The sequence below is a fragment of the Grammomys surdaster genome, unplaced genomic scaffold (assembly GCF_004785775.1).
Source record: "Grammomys surdaster isolate TR1022 unplaced genomic scaffold, NIH_TR_1.0 126131, whole genome shotgun sequence".
Taxonomy (NCBI): Eukaryota; Metazoa; Chordata; class Mammalia; order Rodentia; family Muridae; genus Grammomys; species Grammomys surdaster.
In genome coordinates, this window is record NW_021620939.1 from 7238393 (window position 1) to 7259693 (window position 21301).

Genomic DNA, 21301 nt, shown 5'->3' on the forward strand with positions numbered 1-21301 from the left:
CCTTAGAGGATCACACTTCCCTTAGAGGATCACACTTCCCTTAGAGGGGCCAAGAGTCCCAACTGAACGGCTATGGGTTTGACACAGTTTAGGGAGATATCAAGGACTCAGAAGAGGTCACATGGCCTTGGGACTGTTGATCAACATGGAGGAGCATGACAAGTCTGGGATTCCTCTAGGGGCCTGGGAGAATGCATAGAACAGTCCTTGGATGTCTGCATCATTGGGAAGTTAGTGTGATTTTTTTAAACTAAACCTATTTCCTGAGTTTGGGCAGGCCTCTGTGGACCTTTGGGGTTGTTTGAGGCAGCCCTGGACCTGTGGGGCTGAGTATGCTGTAATAATGTGTTTCAGTTTTCCAAGCATCTGGCTCAGTTCATCAGTGACCAGAACATCAAGGATCTGAAGGTCTGGACGAGCCAGATGAAGAGGACAATCCAGACAGCCGAGGCACTGAGTGTCCCTTATGAGCAGTGGAAGGTCCTCAATGAGATCGACGCGGTAATTACTGTCCCTCCCTCCCCCGTCTGCCTCCCGGGCACTGTCCTTCCCTGATCTGTGCTCAGTCTGGTCTGGAGAATAATGTAGGGTAGTCATGCTTTTGAGCTTTTAAAAAATGACTTATTTTGTGATGCTGGTTGCTCTTGTGGCGGTCAGAGGGCAACGTTTGGGAATTGGTTCTTTCTTCCCTCTGTGTGGGTCTCTGGCAGCAAGCACCTTTACCCACTGAGCCTCTCGCTGGTCCTACGCAACAGGATAAACAGTAAGTGGTAGGCAGATGAAAGAAGCTCAGTGCTCTGTCATCATCAAATGGGATGCCCAAGCTCCAGCTGTCAGCTGCACTTTCCTACAGAGCCCTGGGCAGAGCAAGTGTCTTCTCAGGTGAAGCTCCTTATGTAAAAGAATAGCAAGCCGGGCAGTGGTGGCGCACGCCTTTAATCTCAGCACTCAGGAGACAGAGGCAGGTGGATCTCTGAGTTCGAGGCCAGCCTGGTCTACAGAGTGAGTTCCAGGACAGCCAGGGCTACACAGAGAAACCCTGTCTGGATAAACAACACAAGAAAAATAGCAACAGGTAGGGATGACATCACCAGATTAAGCATTCGCGACACCTGTGAGAAACTGACTGGGAATGTTGAGCCAACAGCTAGAGTTGCCCATTGAGTTTTCTCTCTGTGAATGAACTTCCCACAGCCAGATGTTGGAATTTTCTTTCCCACTGTAGACATTTTTATACTATTATGGGGTCTGTTTAAATGCAACGTAACTCAAGTACCAGGTCAGTGCAGATGACAAAAATTTACTATAATTAAGCTGTTACTGATCGATCAGGGCTACAGAACAGACTCCAGTAAGCCAGAATGCCACAGAATTTTTTTTTTTTTTGCCACAGAATTTTTAAGCTTGCAACATCTGTGCCAAGTTATTGCCAACCAGGGTAGGAGTTGGTCCCTTGGTCTGGGAACATGAACTTAGGTTGACCCTGCCAGCAAGATGGAGACATTGTCCTTGGGAAGGCTGGACTCAGACAACTGTCTCCTTAAAACAGAAGCCGTACAGCTGTTAGGAAGTCCCCAGGTCCCCTAGGGCCTGGGACCCTGAACTCTGATTAGCTGGAGTCTGAAAATAAATCAGCAGGATTTAGAACAAGTTTCTCCTGCTTGTTCCCAGAAGTATCAATATCACAGGATTAACAACAGTGACTTGTCCTCTTGTGATGGTTAATTTAAGCCTGTCCAGAGTTCAGATCTCAGCTTGTAACTACATATAACTCTGGTTCCACAGAACTTGACACTCTCTTCTGCTCTCTTCAGGTACCCATACACACACACACACACACACACACACACACACATACACACACACACACACACACACTGAGGCCAGCCTGGTCTACATAGGTAGCCGGGGTTATGTAAAGAGACCTTGTCTCAAAAACACAACAAAAAAATTAACATGACTTAGAAATGGTTGACCTGGGCTGGAGAGATGGCTCAGTGGTTAAGAGCACCGACTGCACTTCCAGAGGTCCTGAGTTCAATTCCCAGCAACCACATGGTGGCTCACAACCATCTGTAATGAGATCTGATGCCCTCTTCTGGTGTGTCCGAAGACAGCTACAGTGTATTCATATACATAAAATAAATAAATCTTTAAAAAAAAAAAAAAAAGAAATGGTTGACCTTCAAGCTGTTCTCAAGGACACAGTGTTTTCACCCTGGGGCTTGTGTGCAGTTCTCTTCCCACCCTGTCACAGAGTCAAGGGCCAGGCCACCCACAGACTGTGGAGGACACTTGAAGACAGACTTGCTGAAAGGAGGGGGAGTGGGGTGACCTCAAGCAGCACATGACAGTTACCAGTCTGTGTTACGGTTTCTCACTGTTCCTTAGCCCTCACGCTCTCCTATCTTGCATTTAAACTATCTAGGCTGTTCTTTTCTTCTCTCTCCCTATTTTTTTGACAGTACTGAAGACCAGACTTCATACTTGTCAGGCAAGCTCACTGCCAGCTGTGCTGTATCCCTGGTCCCACAGGTACACTCTATGCTGTGTCCCTAGTCCAACAGGACGTTCTCTGCCAGCTGTGCTGTGTCCCTGGTCCCACAGGACACTCTCTGCCAGCTGTGCTGTGTCCCTGGTCCCACAGGACACTCTGCCAGCTGTGCTGTGTCCCTGGTCCCATAGGTCCACTCTCTGCCAGCTGTGCTGTGTCCCTGGTCCCACAGGACACTCTCTGCCAGCTGTGCTGTGTCCCTGGTTCCATAGGTCCACTCTCTGGACCATCAAAATTATATTTGATACTATGACAAAGCTTTCAATATCTGATCACCATCCATCGGCTAGTTAACATAAACATCTGTCCATATTTTTCCTGTGGATCTGTTTTCTTTTTATATTACATTCATATATGACATGTGTATCTGTTTACATACCAGTATCATGTTAATTTAGTTATAGAAGTTTTCACTCTGTTTATTAGTCATTGGATCTGTCTGTCTATTGATCAGTCATTTTCTTATGTTTGTTTTGGGAGCATAGCTCTTACTCTGTGACCCAGACTAGCTTGGAACTCATTGCACATGGCTCCACTGCCCTTGGATCGTGGAGCGCTTCCTGTCTCAGCCTCCTGAGTGCCAGGATTGCAGGCATGGACTACCACTCAGCTCTTTTCCTTCTTCCTATCTTACTTGTGGTCTTTTGCTTTGTGTCCCCTCAAATTGGATTATCGCCTTTCTATTGCTGATGTATGTATAGGAAGCATTATTCTAGATCCAATGCGGACCTGGTAACTTTTCAGCAAGAGTCAGACATGTTAGAGAACTGTTTTTGCTTTTGTTGGGTAGCTAATGATGGGTAACCTTTGGCTAGTTGTGGACTGACTGTCTACTAGGTTGTTGATTGAAGCGCTCTGGTTTTCAGTGCCAGAAGCAGAAGTCTTTAATGGATGTGAACCTCAGAATAATCAATCACCCTATGCCAGGTTGAACGATGTTGTTGGGTGATGTAGGGATGGGCTGTAGGAGAGAAACAGGCATTCACAGTGAGATCATGAAAGCCGGAACCTGGCCAGTGCCGGGAGGAGAGGAAGGGGTAGGGGATTTGTCCATTTCACTATTTATCCATCCTTTGCCAGGACCTAGGACTAGGTCCTGAGGGCCAGGATCCTGGTGGAGAGCCATGGAGACAAAAGGTTGGTGGCATTCAGGATAGCGCCAGGTTTCCAGTCACTGGGCGGGGCTCTGGTAGAGGAGATGAGTCACCTGAGGACTGGAACTGTGCCTGTCTTGTGTCACCTGAGTACGGGAACTGTGTCCACCTTGTTCGCCACATGGTAGCTGCTCAGGAAACGTGCTGAGTAAGAGGGAAAATTCCTGGTGGGTGTTCAGCAGTGGAGGCCCAGGTATAGTCTGATCTCTAAGGAGAAGGCAGAGCTTGGGCAGCCCGCACAGGTGAGGTTCTGGAGCCTGCCAAATGGGTTCAGGGAAGCAGGGACAAGGTCCAAACCCTGGGGAGCCCCAGCGTTGAAGGGTTCTGTAGGCAGCTTTAGATGTCCTTCTGCTAAGGTGGAAGAGAAACCTGGAAGTTCTGGCACAGAAGGAGGCTGTAGTCAAAGGGGCACATTGGTTTCAGGGTGGGGACTAAAGCCAGACCCCAAATTGACCATTGGAATGTCACCAAGGTGTCACCGGAGTTCTTGGCACGAGCCTGGCGGTGCCCAGCTGTACCTCACCAGCGCCGGGAACCTATATAGCTTTCAGTCTATCTCTAGAAGTTTCTAAGGCCCCAGTCTTTGTAATGAGGATGACCTGGTCCTAATTCCCAACCTTTGCCCTGTGTTTCTTGTGTCTACATCTGCTCTGGCAGGACACAGGATGGGCAGAAGGGTGTCCTTCTTTTGTTAATTGACAGGCCCTTATCTCTCAGGCTTCTGTCCTCCAGGATGGTGATAGCACTGGGCTGATCCCATCCCTGGCTTGTTTCTAAAGGTTATTATACAGAATCTCATTTATGTATGACAGTAAAGAATATTATGCCAGGTGGTGGTATATGCCCTTAATCTTAGCACTCTGGGGACAGAGGCAGGTGGATCCAGTAAGTTCTAAGCTAGCCTGGGCTACATAGTGAGACCCCCTGTGGGTCTCACTATGTAAAAAATAAAAGTGGGGGTTGGAGAGAGGGCTCAGCAGTCAGGAGCACTGGCTGTTCTTCCAGAGGACCTGGGTTCAATTCCCAGCACTCTTTGGCAGCTCACACGTGTCTGTACCTCCAGTTCCAGGGTATCTGACATGCTCATATAGACATACACATAGGCAAAGCATTGATGCACATTAAATAAATGTGGTGGCACATACCTTTAATCCAAGCACCCAGGAGGCAGAGGCATATGGGTCTTTGTGAGGACACGGACAAACTGCTCTGCATAGCAAGTTCTAGGCCAGCTAAAGCTACAGTATGAGACCCTATCTGAAAAATTAATTAATTAAAACTAAAAGGAGAGAAAGTGGGGGTCATTAACTATCTAGTCCATGTTCACAGTGTACTAATTGTCTTATAAGTCTTTTCATAGTTATTTTGTTTAAATCAGAATAAAACCAGAGCAGTGGTGGTGCACGCCTTTAATCTCAGCACTTGGGAGGCAGAGGCAGGCGGATTTCTGAGTTCGAAGCCAGCCTGGTCTATAAAGTGAGCTCCAGGACAGCCAAGGCTATACAGAGAAACCCTGTCTCAAAAACAAAAACAAAAACAGAATAAAACCAGGGATTCTGTTCTTTGCAGCAGCTTGAGTGAGCCTGGAGGACAGTAAGTTCAGTGAGATAGGTGGGTGGGCACAGAAAGACAAACGGTGCTGGGCCTCACTGCTGTGGGAAAGAGAGGGACTGAGAGCACCAGAGACTGGGGATGGGGTGTCCTAAATCTGGACAGGCAGGGTGCAGACGCCTGAATTTTCTGATACTAGAATAGGAATTTGGTGGATTTTCCATCTTTTCTGAGATTACAGCTAGCTAGATCTCTGTATTCTTTCTTGCATTTTTAAGAGTTTTTATTTGCACTCATGTGCACTGGTGGGCCTGTGTGAGTATCTGCCACTTGTGTGCACTTAGCTGTCCACGGAGGCCAGAAGAAAGTCTTCCAAAGCACTGTCACACACTAGGTCCCTTCAAGCAGCACAGATTAATGACCTCACTGCTGCCGTGGTTTGGAGCCTGGCTGGGTGTGGTTGGGCTCGCTGCCCAGTTTATCAGTGTGCAATTAGAGCATCAGCCAGGAAGTCTGTCTCTTCTGAGGCTTGGGGTCTCCTTCAAGCCCATGCTTGTTATCAGGATTCATCTCCTTAAGGCTATAGGAGTAAGCCTGCTGACCTCCTAGCTGCCCTTTGCCAGGATCTGGGCTCCATACAGGCCATAGGGACAGGCCGTAGGGACAGGCCATAGGGACAGGCCGTAGGGACAGGCCAGCCACAGTTCCTTGCCGTGTGGACCTTTTAGAATTTGGCAATTTATTTCTTCAAAGTCAGTAAGAATGAACCTCTGTCTCTTTAGTTACTAAAATGAAATTTTATAATACAGAGTGACCGGGTCACAGCTTGTCACCTTTGCTGTGATCTGTTGTCTTAGAAACAGGTCTCAGATCTTGCACCTCGGGGAGGGAGATGGGGGGGAGGCCCGAGGGACAAGGGACTGTGGGACTCTACCATCAAGCTCTGATCTTGTCCCTGTTCTCACTTTCTGTTCCTCTCTGCCTCCCCAAGTCAAGCACCGTTTCCCTCACACCATCCAGCTGTGTAGGCAGTGGGAAGGAAGCAGTTGCAACTTCAGTCGAAGCACATTTGTTCTGTGTTTCTGTTCATGGCTACGAGGTACAGGCGAGGTGCTAGCTTACTGTTGACTCTTCATTTTCTGTGTGGTGAACTTTTCATAAGAAAAGTTTATATGTATAATATCAATTTCAGCTTCTGTAATTATACCCTTCAAATTCTCTGCATCCGTAGAGTTTTTCTTTGTTTTTGTTTGTTTGTTTGTTTTTGTTTTGTTTTGTTTTTGTTTTTTTTTCGAGACAGGGTTTCTCTGTGTAGCCCTGGCTGTCCTGGAACTCACTCTGTAGACCAGGCTAGCCTTGAACTCTCGAACTCAGAGATCTGCCTGCCTCTGCCTCCCAAGTGCTAGGATTAAAGGCGTGCGCCACCACCGCCTGGCCTTTTTTGTTTTGGTTTTGTTTTTGTTTTTTTGAGTTTTTCTTGTTTGGTTGGTGGTGTTTTTTTTTTTTTTTTTTTTGTGAATTTGGTCATCATAAATAGTTAAGAGGTCTTAGATCATGATTATTTTTCTCAAATTTCTTTTTTGCTCTCTATATTTTACTGTTTGCTGTGCATGTTTTGATTTTTTTAAAAAAATATAATATAATGTGAGTCTTACAGCTTGTGGGTTGGGGATAGCTTAGTTAGCACAGAGAGCCCTGGGCAGACTTCCTAGAAGTTCATAAAGTGGTCCTGGTGGCATGTACCTTTAACCTCTGTACTTAGGAGGGTAAAGACAAGAAGCGAGGAAGTCCAAAGTCACCATTGGCTACAGCTTGAGGCCATCTCGGGCTACCTGAGACCTTGGACTAAAAAGGACAACTTGGTAACATGAATTTGTGGTCCATAAAAAGAAACAGATTCTTTTTTTTTCTTTTTTTTAAAGATTGATTTATTTTATGTATATTAGCACACTGTAGCTGTCTTCAGACACACCAGAAGAGGACATCAGATCCCATTACAGATGGTTGTGAACCACCATGTGGTTGCTGGGAATTGAACTCAGGACCTCTGGAAGGTCAGCCAGTGCTCTTAAATGCTGAGTCATCACTCCAGTCCCAGAAATCGATTCTCGTTTCTACTTGTTTGTGGAGTTTTAGGACAAACGCCCTGGCTCTAGGAGTCTCAGCAGACTGGGTTTCCTCACCCACTCCAATATGACATTCAGAGATAAGGCGAGAGAGAGAGAGAGAGGGGGGGGGGAGAGGCAGAGAGAGGAGACACAGTCAGCATAAGGCTCTTGAGATGGGCAGATACAGTTCCTCTGACCCCAAGTCCATCTTCGAGGGACTGAGAGGAACTCCGAGATTTTGTATAAAGGGGAAGCAAAGAAGGGAAGGGTTTGGGGTTTGGCAGGAAGTCTTGGTTGGTTAGCAGTGGTCTGGTCACTGGCTCCTCTCTAGTTCTGCAAGAGATTCAGGAGAAGCAGTGGAGATGAGCAGCCTGGTTCTCAAGAGATAATTACTGCAGCTGCAGGGTGCACCTCACCAGCTTGGGTCACTGGCTGCCCTCAGGGGGCAAGTGATCTCGCTGTGGGATGGGCTGTTTGCAAAGCTTTCCGGTCTGCAGTAGTTGTTACCATGTCAGGAGGATGTTCAGAGTCTTCTTGCCTCTGGAATTCAAAGTAAGAGGAAAGGGGCAGAAGAGAGGAGGGAAAATATCGAGGAAGCAAAACAGAACCACAGAGTTAGTTAGGCCGACAACTGGTCCCTTCTTCACAGTGACAGTAATCCAGAGGAGGATAAATGGACTGCTCATGAAGAAATGGACAGGTGATATGGAAGTCATGAAGTATATTGTGAGAGGATGATCCCCAACAGTAGGGACCGTGATCCTTGCTGTCACTGTCCAGAGGAGAGAAGGAGGAAAGGCCAGCCTGTGAGATAGCATGGCCCCAGTGAAGACCCATCCTGGAGTGACCAGCTCACATCCCTTCCTGTGGCCTCATTCCCTCATGGCCTTGTAGGTACAGTCCAGAGTGGTCAGCTTCCTGCAGTGAGAGTGGTAGGGAAGGGGAGAGGAATCTGGTGGTGCAGATAAACCTGACATTCCACCCCACCCCACCCCTAAGACAGGGTTTCTCTGTGGAGCTCAGGATGTCCTGGAATTCTCTACGTAGACTCAGGAGGCAGAGGCAGGCAGAGGTCTGTGAGTTCAAGACCACCCTGGTGTACAGGGTGAGTTCCAGGCCAACCAGGGCTACACAGAGAGAAAAGCACTATCTGAAATAATAACCTTATCAATAATAATAACACAACAACAATAGACCTATTATGTTGCTGTTTTGGTGCCCTGGTTGCATGTTTGAGAAGCTCGCTCCTCCCTTCTCTGAACGCTTTCAGAATTCTCAGATTGTGGTTTTCGGCATTTGATTATGATTTGCCTTCATATGGACTTGGTCATGATTTATCATCTTACTTGGCAGTTACTGCTGCGTGGCAAAGCTTCCTAGGAAGGTACTACACACACACACACACACACACACACACACACACACACACACACACCCCTGTTCACCCCTAGACTGACCAAAGTATGGATACCACCAAAGCCCAACTTGGTGAACCATGAGTTTTATTGGGGTTACCTACAGGAGCTGAAATGACTCAAAGGCAGCTGCATCATCAGCATGGGTGACTTCTCACAAAATCTGGGAAACCTGAAATACACTGAGAAGTGAGGTTAGCTATTCTCTGCCTCTTCTAAGCATCTCAGCTGGTTTCTGTTTCTCCTGGCAGCTGGTCTGGTCTGAGACTCTGCATGAGACTCTTCGTCTCTGCTTGCCTGAGAGTCTTGTTTTCAGATTGGCTTGTTTGAGTCTTTGCTGCTTTGTTTACTTCAGCAGGAAGAGGCCTAGTGAATCTTGTTGGTTTCAGGGACTTCCTGAAGCTATTTTATTTACCTTCCTCTTCTCTGAAGGATGGAATGGGAATGGTTTGGTTGTTGGGTTTGTTTTGTTTTGTTTTGTTTCGTTTTGTTTTGTTGGTTTTTCGAGACAGGGTTTCTCTGTATAGCCCTGGCTGTCCTGGAACTCACTCTGTAGACCAGGCTGGCCTCAAAGTCAGAAATCTGCCTGCCTCTGCCTCTCAAGTGCTGGGATTAAAGGTGTGTGCCACCACTGCCCGGCTGGGAATATTTTTGGTTTTTGTTTTTTGTTTATTTTTTGTTTTGGATGAAATGTTTTAATATTGGAAAAAGCTGCTACACAACAGTCATTTGATATTTTTGTTGCTTTTTACTGCTGTTGTTTAAGGCAGTCTATATCCCCTCTGTAACACAGAACACAACAGCACTGAATTCATTATGTAGCCCAGGCTGGCCCTGGATTTGCTGCTCTCACACTTAGGGCAGAGCAGAGAATTCTTATAATTTTTTCTTTTTTATTTAGGTATTTTTTATATATATCTGTCTGCATGTATGCCTGCATGCCAGAAGAGAGCATTGGATCCCATTATAGATGGTTGTAAGCCACCATGTAGTTGTTGGGAATTGAACTAGGGACCTCTGGAAGAGCAGTCAGAGCCATCTCTCCAGCCTGAATTTATAATTTATAACTTCAAAAAGCCTTCCCTCCACTTGTTGCCACACCCCACCACCTGTGTGCAAACTCTCAAATGAGGGTTGACACTTAGGCGCGCATGCACACATACACCCTCGCCTAATAATTCTTGGGAGCCATGTGTTAAATTCCATGGACCATGAGAATTTAGTTTTCAGGTAGAATTCAAGTAGCTAACCAAATGACTGTAAGCAGTGATTATCCGAATAGGTCTGGAGTTGTATGAAGAGTCTTTCCAGAGTGGAAACATGAGATTTTTGATTTGAGTGTTTGTAACTAGAAAATTTGAAAGCTTTTCTTTTGTTTGTTTTAAGTAATACATAGCTTACTTGCTATGTAGCCTTGGCTGACCTAGAACTTGTAGGCTGGGTTTATAGACATATTCCTGGGTCTTAAAAATATTTTACCTGTTTTCTGTTTCCTCATACATATTTTCTGCAACACCTTTTCCCGTCCTGGAATCCAGTAACCTGTTAGCCTGCTCAGGGGCATTATCCTACCACTCAACCTAACTTTAAGGGTTTGTGGTTGTTGTTTGTTTTTGTTTGAGACAGGGTCTCTCTATGAAGCCCTAGCCGGCTTGGAACTCCATGAAACACATAGACCAGGTGGCCTGGAGTTTGATCTGCCTGTCTCTGCCTCCCAAGTGCAAGGATTAAAGGTGTGTGCCAACACTGCCTGGAATTTGTTTTGTTTTTTAATCTTTCTTCTGTGTGTGGGAGGTGTGTGTGTAGGAGGTGGGTATATGTGTGTTCGGGTGGGTGTTCATGTCGAATATGTGTGTGGGGGAGGTGTGTACATGTGGTGTGTGATGTGAGTTGTGTGTGTGTGTGTGTGTGTGTGTGTGTGTATGGTATGTGATGTATGTGGGGGCTCTGTTTCAGGGTGTATGTGGTGTATGTATAGTGTGATGTGTGGGGTGGTGGTGTTTGTTTGTGTGTGGTATATGTGTGCACATGGGTGTGTCCAGAAGCTAGAGGAGGAAGTTGGGTGTCCTACTCCATAGCTGTCTGCCTTCTTCCCTTGAGATGGTATTTGACTGAGTACATAGACAGCCAGCAAGCCCCAGTGGTCCTCCAGTTGGCACCCCACAGCACTGGGGTCACAGGGGTGTGTAGCCTTGCCTAGCTTTTTACACTGGTGCTGAGGACTGGACTCGGGCTGTCCTTCATGTGTAGCAGATGCTCTGCCTCACTGACCATCGCCCCGTTCCCCCGACTGACTCATTTGAGGGTGTAGTGAGGCTTCCGTGTTTTCTTACTGAGCTTCTCTATGGATACTTTCTATTGCTGTTTGTATTTAAAGTTGGTTTTTACTTCAGCTTTGGAAAGTCTTACTTTGTGAAAGCAGACTGACTCCAGCTTTGTGGCTGGAGCCCTCAGTGTGGGACTTGCCCCCTCCCCCACCTCCACACTTCTGGTGTGACTCTATTGGTGCTGGCCTCTTTTGCCCAGCCTTAGGCTGCAACCCCATCAGTCACCTCTGCACAGCAGAAGGACTTGGAGCCTCAGGTCACTGGGCTCTGATGAGAATTGATGCATTCCAAATCTTCATCCACTACAGAAGTGCAGATAGGCTGGGCCTTCTTCAGACTGAAAGACAGGCAGGAGGTGGCAGGGAACATATATTCCAGAGGGAGCCCTTTGAAGCTCTAGGGGTTTGAATTTTTCTCCTTTCTGTTTTCTGTCTCTTCACTGTTATGCTCTGAGCAGTGAGCTGCCCGTGGTCCCAGGCTCCCAGCTCCTCTCAGGGCTGTGGTCATCTCTATCATCCATGTGTGTTTGCATGTTCACATGTGTGGGTGCATGTGCTTGAGTGTTTTCCCAGCCACTGTCTACCTTAGTTAGTTTTTGAGACAGAGTCTCTCACTGCATCCAAAGCTCCCTAGCCTGGTCTAGCCAGCCAGAGTACTCGGGGATCCTTCTGTCTCTGCCTCCCGTGTGCTGGGACTACAGGCAGAGCACCATGCCCCCCTGTCATTAAGTGGATTCCTGGGATCTGAACTCCAGTCCTCATTCCTGTCCAGCAAGTGCTTTACCCGCCGAGCCAACGTTTTATGTATATTTCTTTGTGTGTATGTGTATGTCTGCTTGTCTGTACCTGTACCATGTTCATCTGCAGAAGAGCGCTACGGATCATCGCTCCCAACACTACAACACTACAACATATTGAGCCAGGCTCTCTGCCACTTTGGAACAATGGTCATCTTTTGTCTAATTTTTTTGTAACTGGCATCTTGCTTCTTTCTGGGGCTCACAGAAACACCCCAACACTCACATTTCTTCTGTGGAAGCAGGATCTTGCTCTGTCACTCAGGCTGGCCTGGGATTTCATGCTGCTCCGTCCTCAGCCTCCTGACTATTGAGATTGCAAGTGTTTGCTGCCATGATGGGCTAAACTCAAATTTACATCAGCAGCCTGGCTATGGTGGTGTTAGTAACAGAGGCTCTGTGTGTGTTTTGTGTCCGTGTTCCTGAGTATTGTGCACAGGCACCTATGGGTGTTCACGAGCCAGAGGTTTTTCAGTCACTCTCTGTCTGACTTTTTGAGACAGGATCTTTCTCAGAATCTGAGCTCCAAGGATTCTCCTGTCTCTGCTTCCCCAGTGCTAGAGAGACAAATGCCTGCTGCCATACTAGCTTTTTACACGAGTGTTAGGGATCTAAACTCAGGTTCCCATGAGTCAGCAAGCACTTTCCTGACTGCGCCATCCTCCCAGCCTGACCAGGGCTTTCTTTACCATCCCCTGCTTCCCTCTAAGCCTTCCCACAATCCCCTTTAACATCTACACTGTTACCAACAGGCTCTTGGAGGCAACCTAAAACATTCTTCCTTCCTCTGTGACCACTTCCACATTCTTAGGGACTTATTACAACACTGTTCCACTTCCTGACATCAAAACATATACAGTTTTTTAAGGCTGGCAGGTCATGAGATAGTTCAATCTCTTCAGCGCCTCTCAGGGCCTTAAATAACACTAAGGTATTTTCCATCACCTTTTCTTCTCTGCTGGTGGCTGATGGTTTGGGGTGTGTGTGTGTGTGTGTGTGTGTGTGTGTTGCCTGCAGAGACCAGAAGAGGGCATTGAATCCTCTAGAGTTTACACACAATTGTAAGATTCCTGACATGAGTGTCAGGAATTAAACTCAGGTCCTGTCTCTGTCTCTTTCTTCCTCTCTGTCTCTCTTTCATTCTGGCATGTTCTCTTTCTCCAGGACACAAATGAATCTTTTTAAATACAGTTTACACAGCAGCTTCTACTCATATTTAATACTTTCATAACAGACAAGAGAAGGTCCAGCAAAGGCGTGGAAACACACACCTTTGATCCCAGCACCTGGGGGGACAGAGTTCAAGGTCAACCCGGTCTAAAGAACCAGTTCCAGAACAGCCAGAGCTACACAAAGAAACAGACCCCTGAAAACCAGAAAGATAAGTAAATAAATGGCTAGCAAGACAGCTCAGTGGGTAAAGGCACTTGCTGACAAGCCCAAGAATCTGAGTTCCACTGCTGGAGTTCCCACAATGGAAGGAGACACCTGACTTCTGCAGGTTGTCCTCTGTCCACAACCATGCCTTGTCATGAGCACAAGGGCACACACACAACAAACTAACAGACAAATAAGTAAAAGCAATAACAATTTTGTAAGCTGGACAAGCGGTGTGGGCCTTCTATCCCAGGTCTGGGGAGGCAGGGGCAGGTGAATCTCTGCGTTTGAGGCCAGCCTAGTCTGCACAGTGAGTTCCAGGGTAGACATGGCTATATAAAGAGACCTGTCTCAAAAAAACAAAACAAAACAAAAAACAAAACAAAAGCAAACAAAAAATAATTGTAAAGACTTAGGAAAACATGCACATTAGTGCTAAATCCAATGCCATCCACTGGGTAGATGTGTGATGGACAGGTGAGCTCTATTCCTATAGCTCCCTACAAATGGCTACCATAAAACTTACTGTCCAGACAGGGTCTGCTTTTCCACATCGTGTCACCTTTGTGCTAACAGGGTTCCATTGGCCCAGGAAATGCTGGTCTCTGCTCCTCCACTCAAAGGTTAGTCTTGTCAGCCTGGCGTGGATGCTATGACGAATGCTGTGTCTTCCTAGGGTGTCTGTGAGGAGATGACTTACGAAGAAATCCAGGATCACTATCCGCTGGAGTTTGCCCTGAGGGATCAGGACAAGTACCGGTACCGGTACCCGAAGGGTGAGGTAGGTGGGATTTGGGATCTTAGTCCCAGTGTCGCCTGCCTGGCAGTGCTGCGTGTGGCTGGGGCTTAGAGGCTCGGCCTTGAGGCAGGCAGCCTAGGTGTGGGTTTCTTCTCTCCATCAGTTCCCAGCTCTGTCTCCTGGATGTTTGCTCTTCCTTGGGTTGTAGGGGGGCAGTGCTACGGAGAACATGATCTAAGGGAGATCTGGCAAGGGCAGAGGCTGAGCGGAGTGTCCCTGGCTCTGTTGAGTCTGGTTTTCCTAGGACTTCTGTGGTTAACTCATCGTCTCCTGGGGTGCCCAGGCCAGGTTCTTTCTCAGGGAGTCATCAGCCATTTCCCAGACAGCTCTATGTGGCCATAGACTCAGGCCTCATATGGCTAGGCCTCACCCCAACATGCTCTCCACTCTTGTCTTGGCCCTGGACCTTTATCCTTTCACTGGATGTTTCCCCTTGTCATAAGGAGATTCTATCCTCCATGCAACTCCATATATCAGCCCCCAACTTGCTCAGGGGGTCTCCAGATCCATGGAGACCTTCCCCAGAGAGATCTGGCAAAGTAATCTCATATCACCTTCTCCAAGAGAGTACCTGGTCAGAAAGTAAGAATCACTTTGGCTGAGGAATCTCCTCCAGCTTCAAGGAGGTGCTCTGGGCTGTTGCCTAAATATGCCCAGAGACACATGCGTGAAATCATGCAGCTCTGGGTGATGTGGACAATTCTCACATTGGGCTGGCTATAAGGCAGAGCTCAGGCTCAGAACCAATCCATATAGTGGTGAGGAAAAACAGCACAAGGCTGGGAGGTAGTGCAGTCAGTTGCTTGCCTTGCAAACAGGACCTAAGTGTGATCCCCAGAACCCAGGTTAAAAACAAAACAAAAACACCTGCTGTAGCATGCATGCCTGTGATCCCGGTAACTGAGGAGGCAGGGGCAGGTCAATCCTTGGAGCTTGCTGGCCAGTCAGCCTAGCCTACTCAGCTCTAGGCCAAGGAGAAACCTTATTTCAAAACATAATGTGGAGAGCACCTGACAAAAGACATCCAAGGTTGACCTCACAGCCTCCATATGTGTGTGCGCACACACATAATCACTGAACATCTACCCTTCCACCCACACATAAAAATAATAAATAAAAAGAAACAGTGAAGGCAGCTTCTCAGACTTGAGAATGTATGGGGAATTCATTATGGTATTAATTATAAAAAGAATTAATCAAGAATACCCCAGAACTGCTAGAGGTCAGCACAGGCCAGGGTGTTGGTGCCCCTGGTCAGTCATAGCATGGGTCAGGCTCTACATGGAGGGATTTATTTTGAAAGATGGATATCTATGCAGAGAAATGGAACTGCCCCATCCTCAGGCCTAATTCTCAGGTAAAAATGGAGCTAGGGGTTGCCCCAGGGGACAGCAGGGGTCCAAGGTCCCTATCACTATAACAGTGGAGAAGGGAACAGGCAAGCAGACAAGCACATGGTTGTTCCTGAGGACCTCAGAATCTTGACAGTTGTCATACTCTAGGAGGTTCTAGGGCCTTTGTCCCACCACACCCACCCACTGTGCTCTGTGTGCTTCAGTGCTGTGGACTAGGGGAGGGTGGCGACTTTACACCCATCACGGCTTTGAGTGACTGAACCCTGTAGTGGAAGGCTGCAGAGGGCCCCATTGATGGCATGAGGTAGCTATATAAACTGAGGACGTGACCAATCCTAAGTATGGTTCTTTCTGTGGATATGAGTGAGAGCCATCTGGAAGAGTCCAGAGCAGAGAGAGAAAGCAGTGGGCTGAACATGGCAGCTGATGGGACTCGGCCATGAGGGAAGCTGGGAGGGAGGCCTGTGAGCTGGAGAAGTGTAGGGTAGGGGTGGGTAAGAAAAGCCAGGTTGAGCTGGGCGGTAGTGGTGCACGCCTTTAATCCCAGCACTTGGGAGGCAGAGGCAGGCAGATTTCTGAGTTCAAGGCCAGCCTGGTCTACAGAGTGAGTTCCAGGACAGCCCGGACTATAAAGAGAAACCCTGTCTCAAAAAACCAAAAAAAAAAAAAAAGAAAAGAAAAGAAAAGCCAGGTTACTGTTGATACTGAGGGAGGCTGGAGACCAGAATGCACCATTGGTCCAAAAGAATGGGGCCTCACAGTAGCCTCTTGGGACGTGTCTGAGGCCTAGCTCTCTCAGTCCTACCAGAATCCAGCCCTGGATGGAGAAGGGTTGGACATCTCACTAGACCAGCTTTCTAAGGGCATCTGTCCACTCCACTCCCTCAGGAACTAGGCTGAAGGGAGCTTAGACACAATCTCTAGCATGGTGAGCAGCTTCAGGTGTTGGCAGGCGCCCACTGCTGAGCACACCTGCCTCAGTTAGGGTTTCTATGGCTCTGATGAGCCTAGTTTGTGTGTCAGGTTGAGGTAAGACCAGACAGAACAGCACCTCTGATTCCATTCCCACCTTGGAGCCAGGCCTGAAGGACACCTTCCCTGCTTGCCTTTTAGTCCTATGAAGACCTGGTGCAGCGACTGGAGCCCGTGATCATGGAACTGGAGAGACAGGAGAATGTGCTGGTCATTTGCCACCAGGCTGTGATGCGTTGCCTCCTGGCCTACTTTCTTGACAAAGCAGCTGGTGAGGGGTCTTGTCTCGGGCAGGTGGGCTGTGTGCATGGCAGGGGGACCCCCAGGCATGTATGTCATGCTAGCCCTGTTCTCTTTTGTCCACAGAAGAGCTGCCCTACCTCAAATGCCCCTTGCACACAGTCCTGAAGCTCACGCCTGTGGCTTATGGTAAGGGAGCGTCCAGCATGTAGACCTTGGCAGGCTGTAGGGACTCATCACTCCTTGCCTTTCCCAATTCCCCTTTCCTGGTTTTCTTCTTTCATTGTCTTGAGGTGGGGTTTTGTTCAGGAACTCCCTGTCTCAGCTCCCCTCACTCCCCGGGGCTGGAAGTCTAATTGTACACCTAGTTTGTTTTTTAGTTTATAGAAAACTTGGTGTCCCAGCACTTGGGAGGCAGAGACAGGCGGATTTCTGAGTTCGAGGCTAGCCTGGTCTACAGAGTGAGTTCCAGGACAGCCAGGGCTACACAGAGAAACCCTGTCTGGAAAACAAAACAAAACAAAAAAAAAAAAAAAAAAAAAAAAAAAAAACTTGGTGTGTTCAGTTATGGTAGCTTATATTTGTAATTAGGAGACTGAGATAGGAAGATTGTCAAGAGTTCGAGGCCACCCTTGTGTACATAGTGAGTTCAAGGCCAGCCTGAGATACACAATGAGACTTTGTCTCAAAGTTTCTGTGACTACAGGAAGTCTCCTCAGTGATCTTTGATATTTCCTTAACTTTAGAATATTCTGGATGGGGGACATTTACATTCCTCCATGCTTCTAACTGTAGATGCTCAGGACACAGCCTGCTCTCCTGGGTCACGCCTGAGGAGAACAAACTTCAGGAGAGCTGGGTTGTCCCTCCCTCCTCTCAGGCTGACTGGACTGTTTTTGGCAGAATAGATGATGTCACTGGTTTAGGGGGCACCAAGAGTAAGGGATCCCATGTTGATCATTGACCTGTTGCTGCCCCAACCACCCCTAGTCTGTGTAAGCAGCCCGTGTCCCCCATGTGCCACACATGGGCAGTCACATGGATACGCAGGAGTCTGACAAGACTTCTGTGCTTCCTGGTGGTCCCTGGTGCTGTCTGGGAAGGAGGAGGATAGAGCTGAGCTCTGTGTGTTCCAGTCTCCTCCCTAGAGTAGGTTTGCTGTGGCTCTGACTGCGTGTGTGGGGACTGCACTGGCCTCTTCCTTTGGCAGGTTGTAAAATGGAGTCCATATTCCTGAACGTGGCAGCTGTGAACACGCACCGAGAAAGACCTCAGGTAGCACTGGGCTCCCTGCCGGGGTGGTGGGCACATTCCCTGGGGTGTCCTAGTTGGGTCAGGGGCAGGTTAGGGTGGGGGCTGTTTTCTGTTTGGGCCTGTCTCCTGTGGCCAGCCAGGGTGGGGCTGTGGCTTGGTTAGGTTCTTCCCGAGGTTGGCCCTGGGGAGGTGCCTAGAGCTGGGCCACCAGCAGGAAGCAACCGGAGCCAGGTGTGTTTGGCTCCCTGTTCTCGAGGCCTCACAGCTCCTAGGCAGCCCTGCCATGGATCTGGACCAGAGCTGGTCCCAGGGGAGGGAGAGGCCAGCTACCCACCCATGGCAGGTGGTGATTCTCAACTCCCTTGTCAGTCAGTCCAGGCTTCATGAACACCTTTATAAACGGGGCACCTTTGAACTTTACAAAGGACCATGAGCCTGGCCATGGCTGACCTGGCAGGACGCTTGCCTATCATATGCAAAGCTGTGGATTCGGTCCACAGCAGAGTTTAGTGACACCTGCCTGTAATTCCATGGAGGCAGGAGGACCTTATCTGAAGTTAAGGTCGTCCTCAGTTACATAGTGAGTTTGAGGCTACATGGACTACAATGAGACTCCTCTCAAAAAAACAAACCAATAACAAACCAACCCTGCCTCAAAGTAAGGATTCTGCCCACTCCTTCAGTTCCTAGGGCTGGTCTGTGAGCTCAGTGTAGGCCAAGAGGAGCATGTCTCTGTCCCTGAAGGTCTGGCTCTGTCATACTGCACAGGGCTATAACTCCTGACACATTCCTACAGGTGTTGGAGTTAAGGGAAGCCACGGAGGGATCAAGGGACAGGCCCATGGGGCTGAGGGAAGTCTCAAACCCCCGTTTCTCAGACCTGAGATACCCAAAGCTTAGCAGGCCAAAGCTGGAACTGGGCTTTATAGCTCTTGGAGGGTCATTCACAGTGAGAACTTCAGGGGTATCATGGGGCCCCGTGTTTCAGTCCTGGGGAGATAAACCATATTCCAGCCTAGCAGATGTCTATAGGCTGTTAGAGCCAGGAAGGAGGTGCACTCAGAGACTAAGCCCCCTCCCTGCCTTCTCTCCTTCCCCAGTGGGCCTGTCCTCTGGTGGGAGGTTGAGTGGGCTTGCTTTGGGTAGCACTCGAGCTGCTTGCAGTGGAGCAGGGAGTGGGGAGTACCCTCACCACACACTTGTTCTGAAGTCTGAGCACCCATCAAGTGGTATTTGATGCTTAGGGCAGGTTAGGGGCTTTCAGCTGTAGCTACTGAGGTAAGTCCGTGTGTCTGTGTTGCCATAGTGATCAGGGCAGCAGAAGTGAGGTGGTGCCCCGTCTATCCCTGTGCAGGATGAACATTCTTTGTCTTTATTGTTGTGCAGAATGTAGACATATCCAGGCCTTCAGAAGAAGCCCTTGTCACAGTCCCTGCTCACCAATGATCCATGGCAGGCCCTGACCTCTGTGGAGGGGTCACTCCAGGCCACCTCGTGTTTACTGTACTGATGGTACACTCCTGAAGCCATGGGTGGCTAGCAACACTCAGAACCCTCAGCCTGGCCCACTCACCTCCCTGTTGACAACCAGTGACAGGTTGGGTATGGCTGCTGACCTGCTGCTGAGAATCCCGGGGCTATGTGCTCTGCTGCTTGCCCCTCTGCTACAGCTCTCAAGCAGTTCACTCACCAGGCTGGCTGCTTCATGACGTTTGCAACCTTAAATAAGACACTGAGACAACAAGTGTCACTAGGACATCCCTACTGTGGCCCAGCTGCCTGAAGTGGGCCAGGCAGCCTTGGAAGAGCCCTACTGCCCTCTCCGTAGCTGCTCTTGGAGCCAGAGGTTAGATCTTCATGGGGCCTTAAGTGGACGCTGCCCCAGGCAAAGTGGAAAGCCTTTTTCTTCCTCACCTGGAGCAGAAGATGGAGCAGGGGAGCTTCTGCCCACATCTGTCTGCATCTGTGGGTGCTCACAAGAGTGAGTGAAGAGAGCATCATTTGTGGCGCTGGTTCCTAATGTCTACCAAGTTTTCCACTGGAACATGGAAGAGCTGCGGCCAGGTGCCTTGTCCTAAATTCTCTCACAGGGGATCCTCTGAAGGCAGGGCAGCTTTATGAAGTACCTTCTTGGTGCACACACCAAAGTGCTTATGGAAACTGGTCTCCCCTACCTGGCTGTCGCTGTCACTGTCCACACAGAACTGTACACTGGAAACAGGGACATGCCTTTGTCATAAATGGCTCAGAACTGGTGGTCCTGCCAAACTGTCCTTCTGTTCGTTGACCTCCACCTGTAGGTCTGAGGAAGGAGACAACAAAGCACAGAGGCAGCCCTGGCCATGGGAGGAGTCCCTGACCCCACCCTAGTTTTGATTCAAATACAAATTAAACCCTAGTGCAAACAGCCTTATGAAGCCTGGTGCCTCTCCTGCCCTGAGTCCTGGTGGGTCCACGGAGCAGATTCAGGCTCCATGTGTCAGCTGACCAACAGGGCGACAGGCAGGCTGTGGAACAGGGTAAGATACTTTCTATATCAGTAACTGGTTGCTCTAGTATCCACAGAGCAGCCATGGGGAAGCCAGGCCCTGCACCCAAGAACCTTTCCAAGCCCAAATCTGGCAGAATAGTCCACCTTTCTCAGCCCTGCCAGCCCTGCCAGCCCTGCCAGCCCTGGGCTGTGTAACTTGCAGATGCCATCCATCTGCCCCTGAGAAGTCAGTGCCATTATTCCAAACTGTTGTCTGTGTGGGCTTGGGGAGGGACTCCTGGGCTCATTTCATCAGACCTACAAGCCCTAGCTTGGAGCTGGAGGACCACACCACTGCCTTCGGGACACAGGCCCTGCAGCTTCTGCTCCCTTGTCTCTCAGAGTCTGAGTGATGTTTGTCATATTATCTGGACAGGTGTTAGCCATAGCAGATCCCTGCGGTTGGCAGCTGTGAATAATGCCTGGATGCAGCTTGAGGCAAAGACCACCAAAGCCTTTTTTCTCTGTGCCCCGGGAAGGCCAGAATTGCTGGACCCAGAGGTGTTAAGAGTCTAGGGTTGAGGGCGGAGGGATATCAGTGGAGGAGGCGTTGTGCCTGAACAGCCCCTCCCTCTAGCACCTGAAGTGGCTTCTGCAAGCCAGGCTGGCCACCAGGTTTTAGCTGAGATGGTTCATGGGAAGAACTGCCGACATTTCCTGCTTTCCCTAGAATGTATGATACTGGTTTTCAGTTGTGCATCGCACTGTGTCCAGCATTCTTTGCAATAAATACTTTTTTAAAAAAAAAACAACCCAGTAATCTGAGGTGGTATTTTATAACTAGTTCTGTGTGTGTGTGTGTGTGTGTGCACACTTGAGTGGTCTCTACCAACTCTGTTGTCATGTGATATTGTAGGCTTCTCATAGGT

General features: G+C 48.7%; 1 protein-coding gene across 1 annotated transcript in view; it reads left to right on the forward strand.

Annotated features, from left to right (window-relative positions):
- Positions 1-21168, forward strand: part of Pfkfb4 (6-phosphofructo-2-kinase/fructose-2,6-biphosphatase 4) — a 40481-nt gene extending 19313 nt beyond the window's left edge. Inside the window, exons 9-14 of the mRNA XM_028756610.1 lie at positions 355-501; positions 13959-14063; positions 16550-16679; positions 16775-16837; positions 17859-17923; positions 19289-21168. Of these exons, the coding sequence (XP_028612443.1) occupies positions 355-501; positions 13959-14063; positions 16550-16679; positions 16775-16837; positions 17859-17923; positions 19289-19348 (570 nt within the window). The 3' untranslated portion in view covers positions 19349-21168. The remainder of the gene's footprint in view (positions 1-354; positions 502-13958; positions 14064-16549; positions 16680-16774; positions 16838-17858; positions 17924-19288) is intronic.
- The last annotated feature ends 133 nt before the right edge of the window (positions 21169-21301 follow it).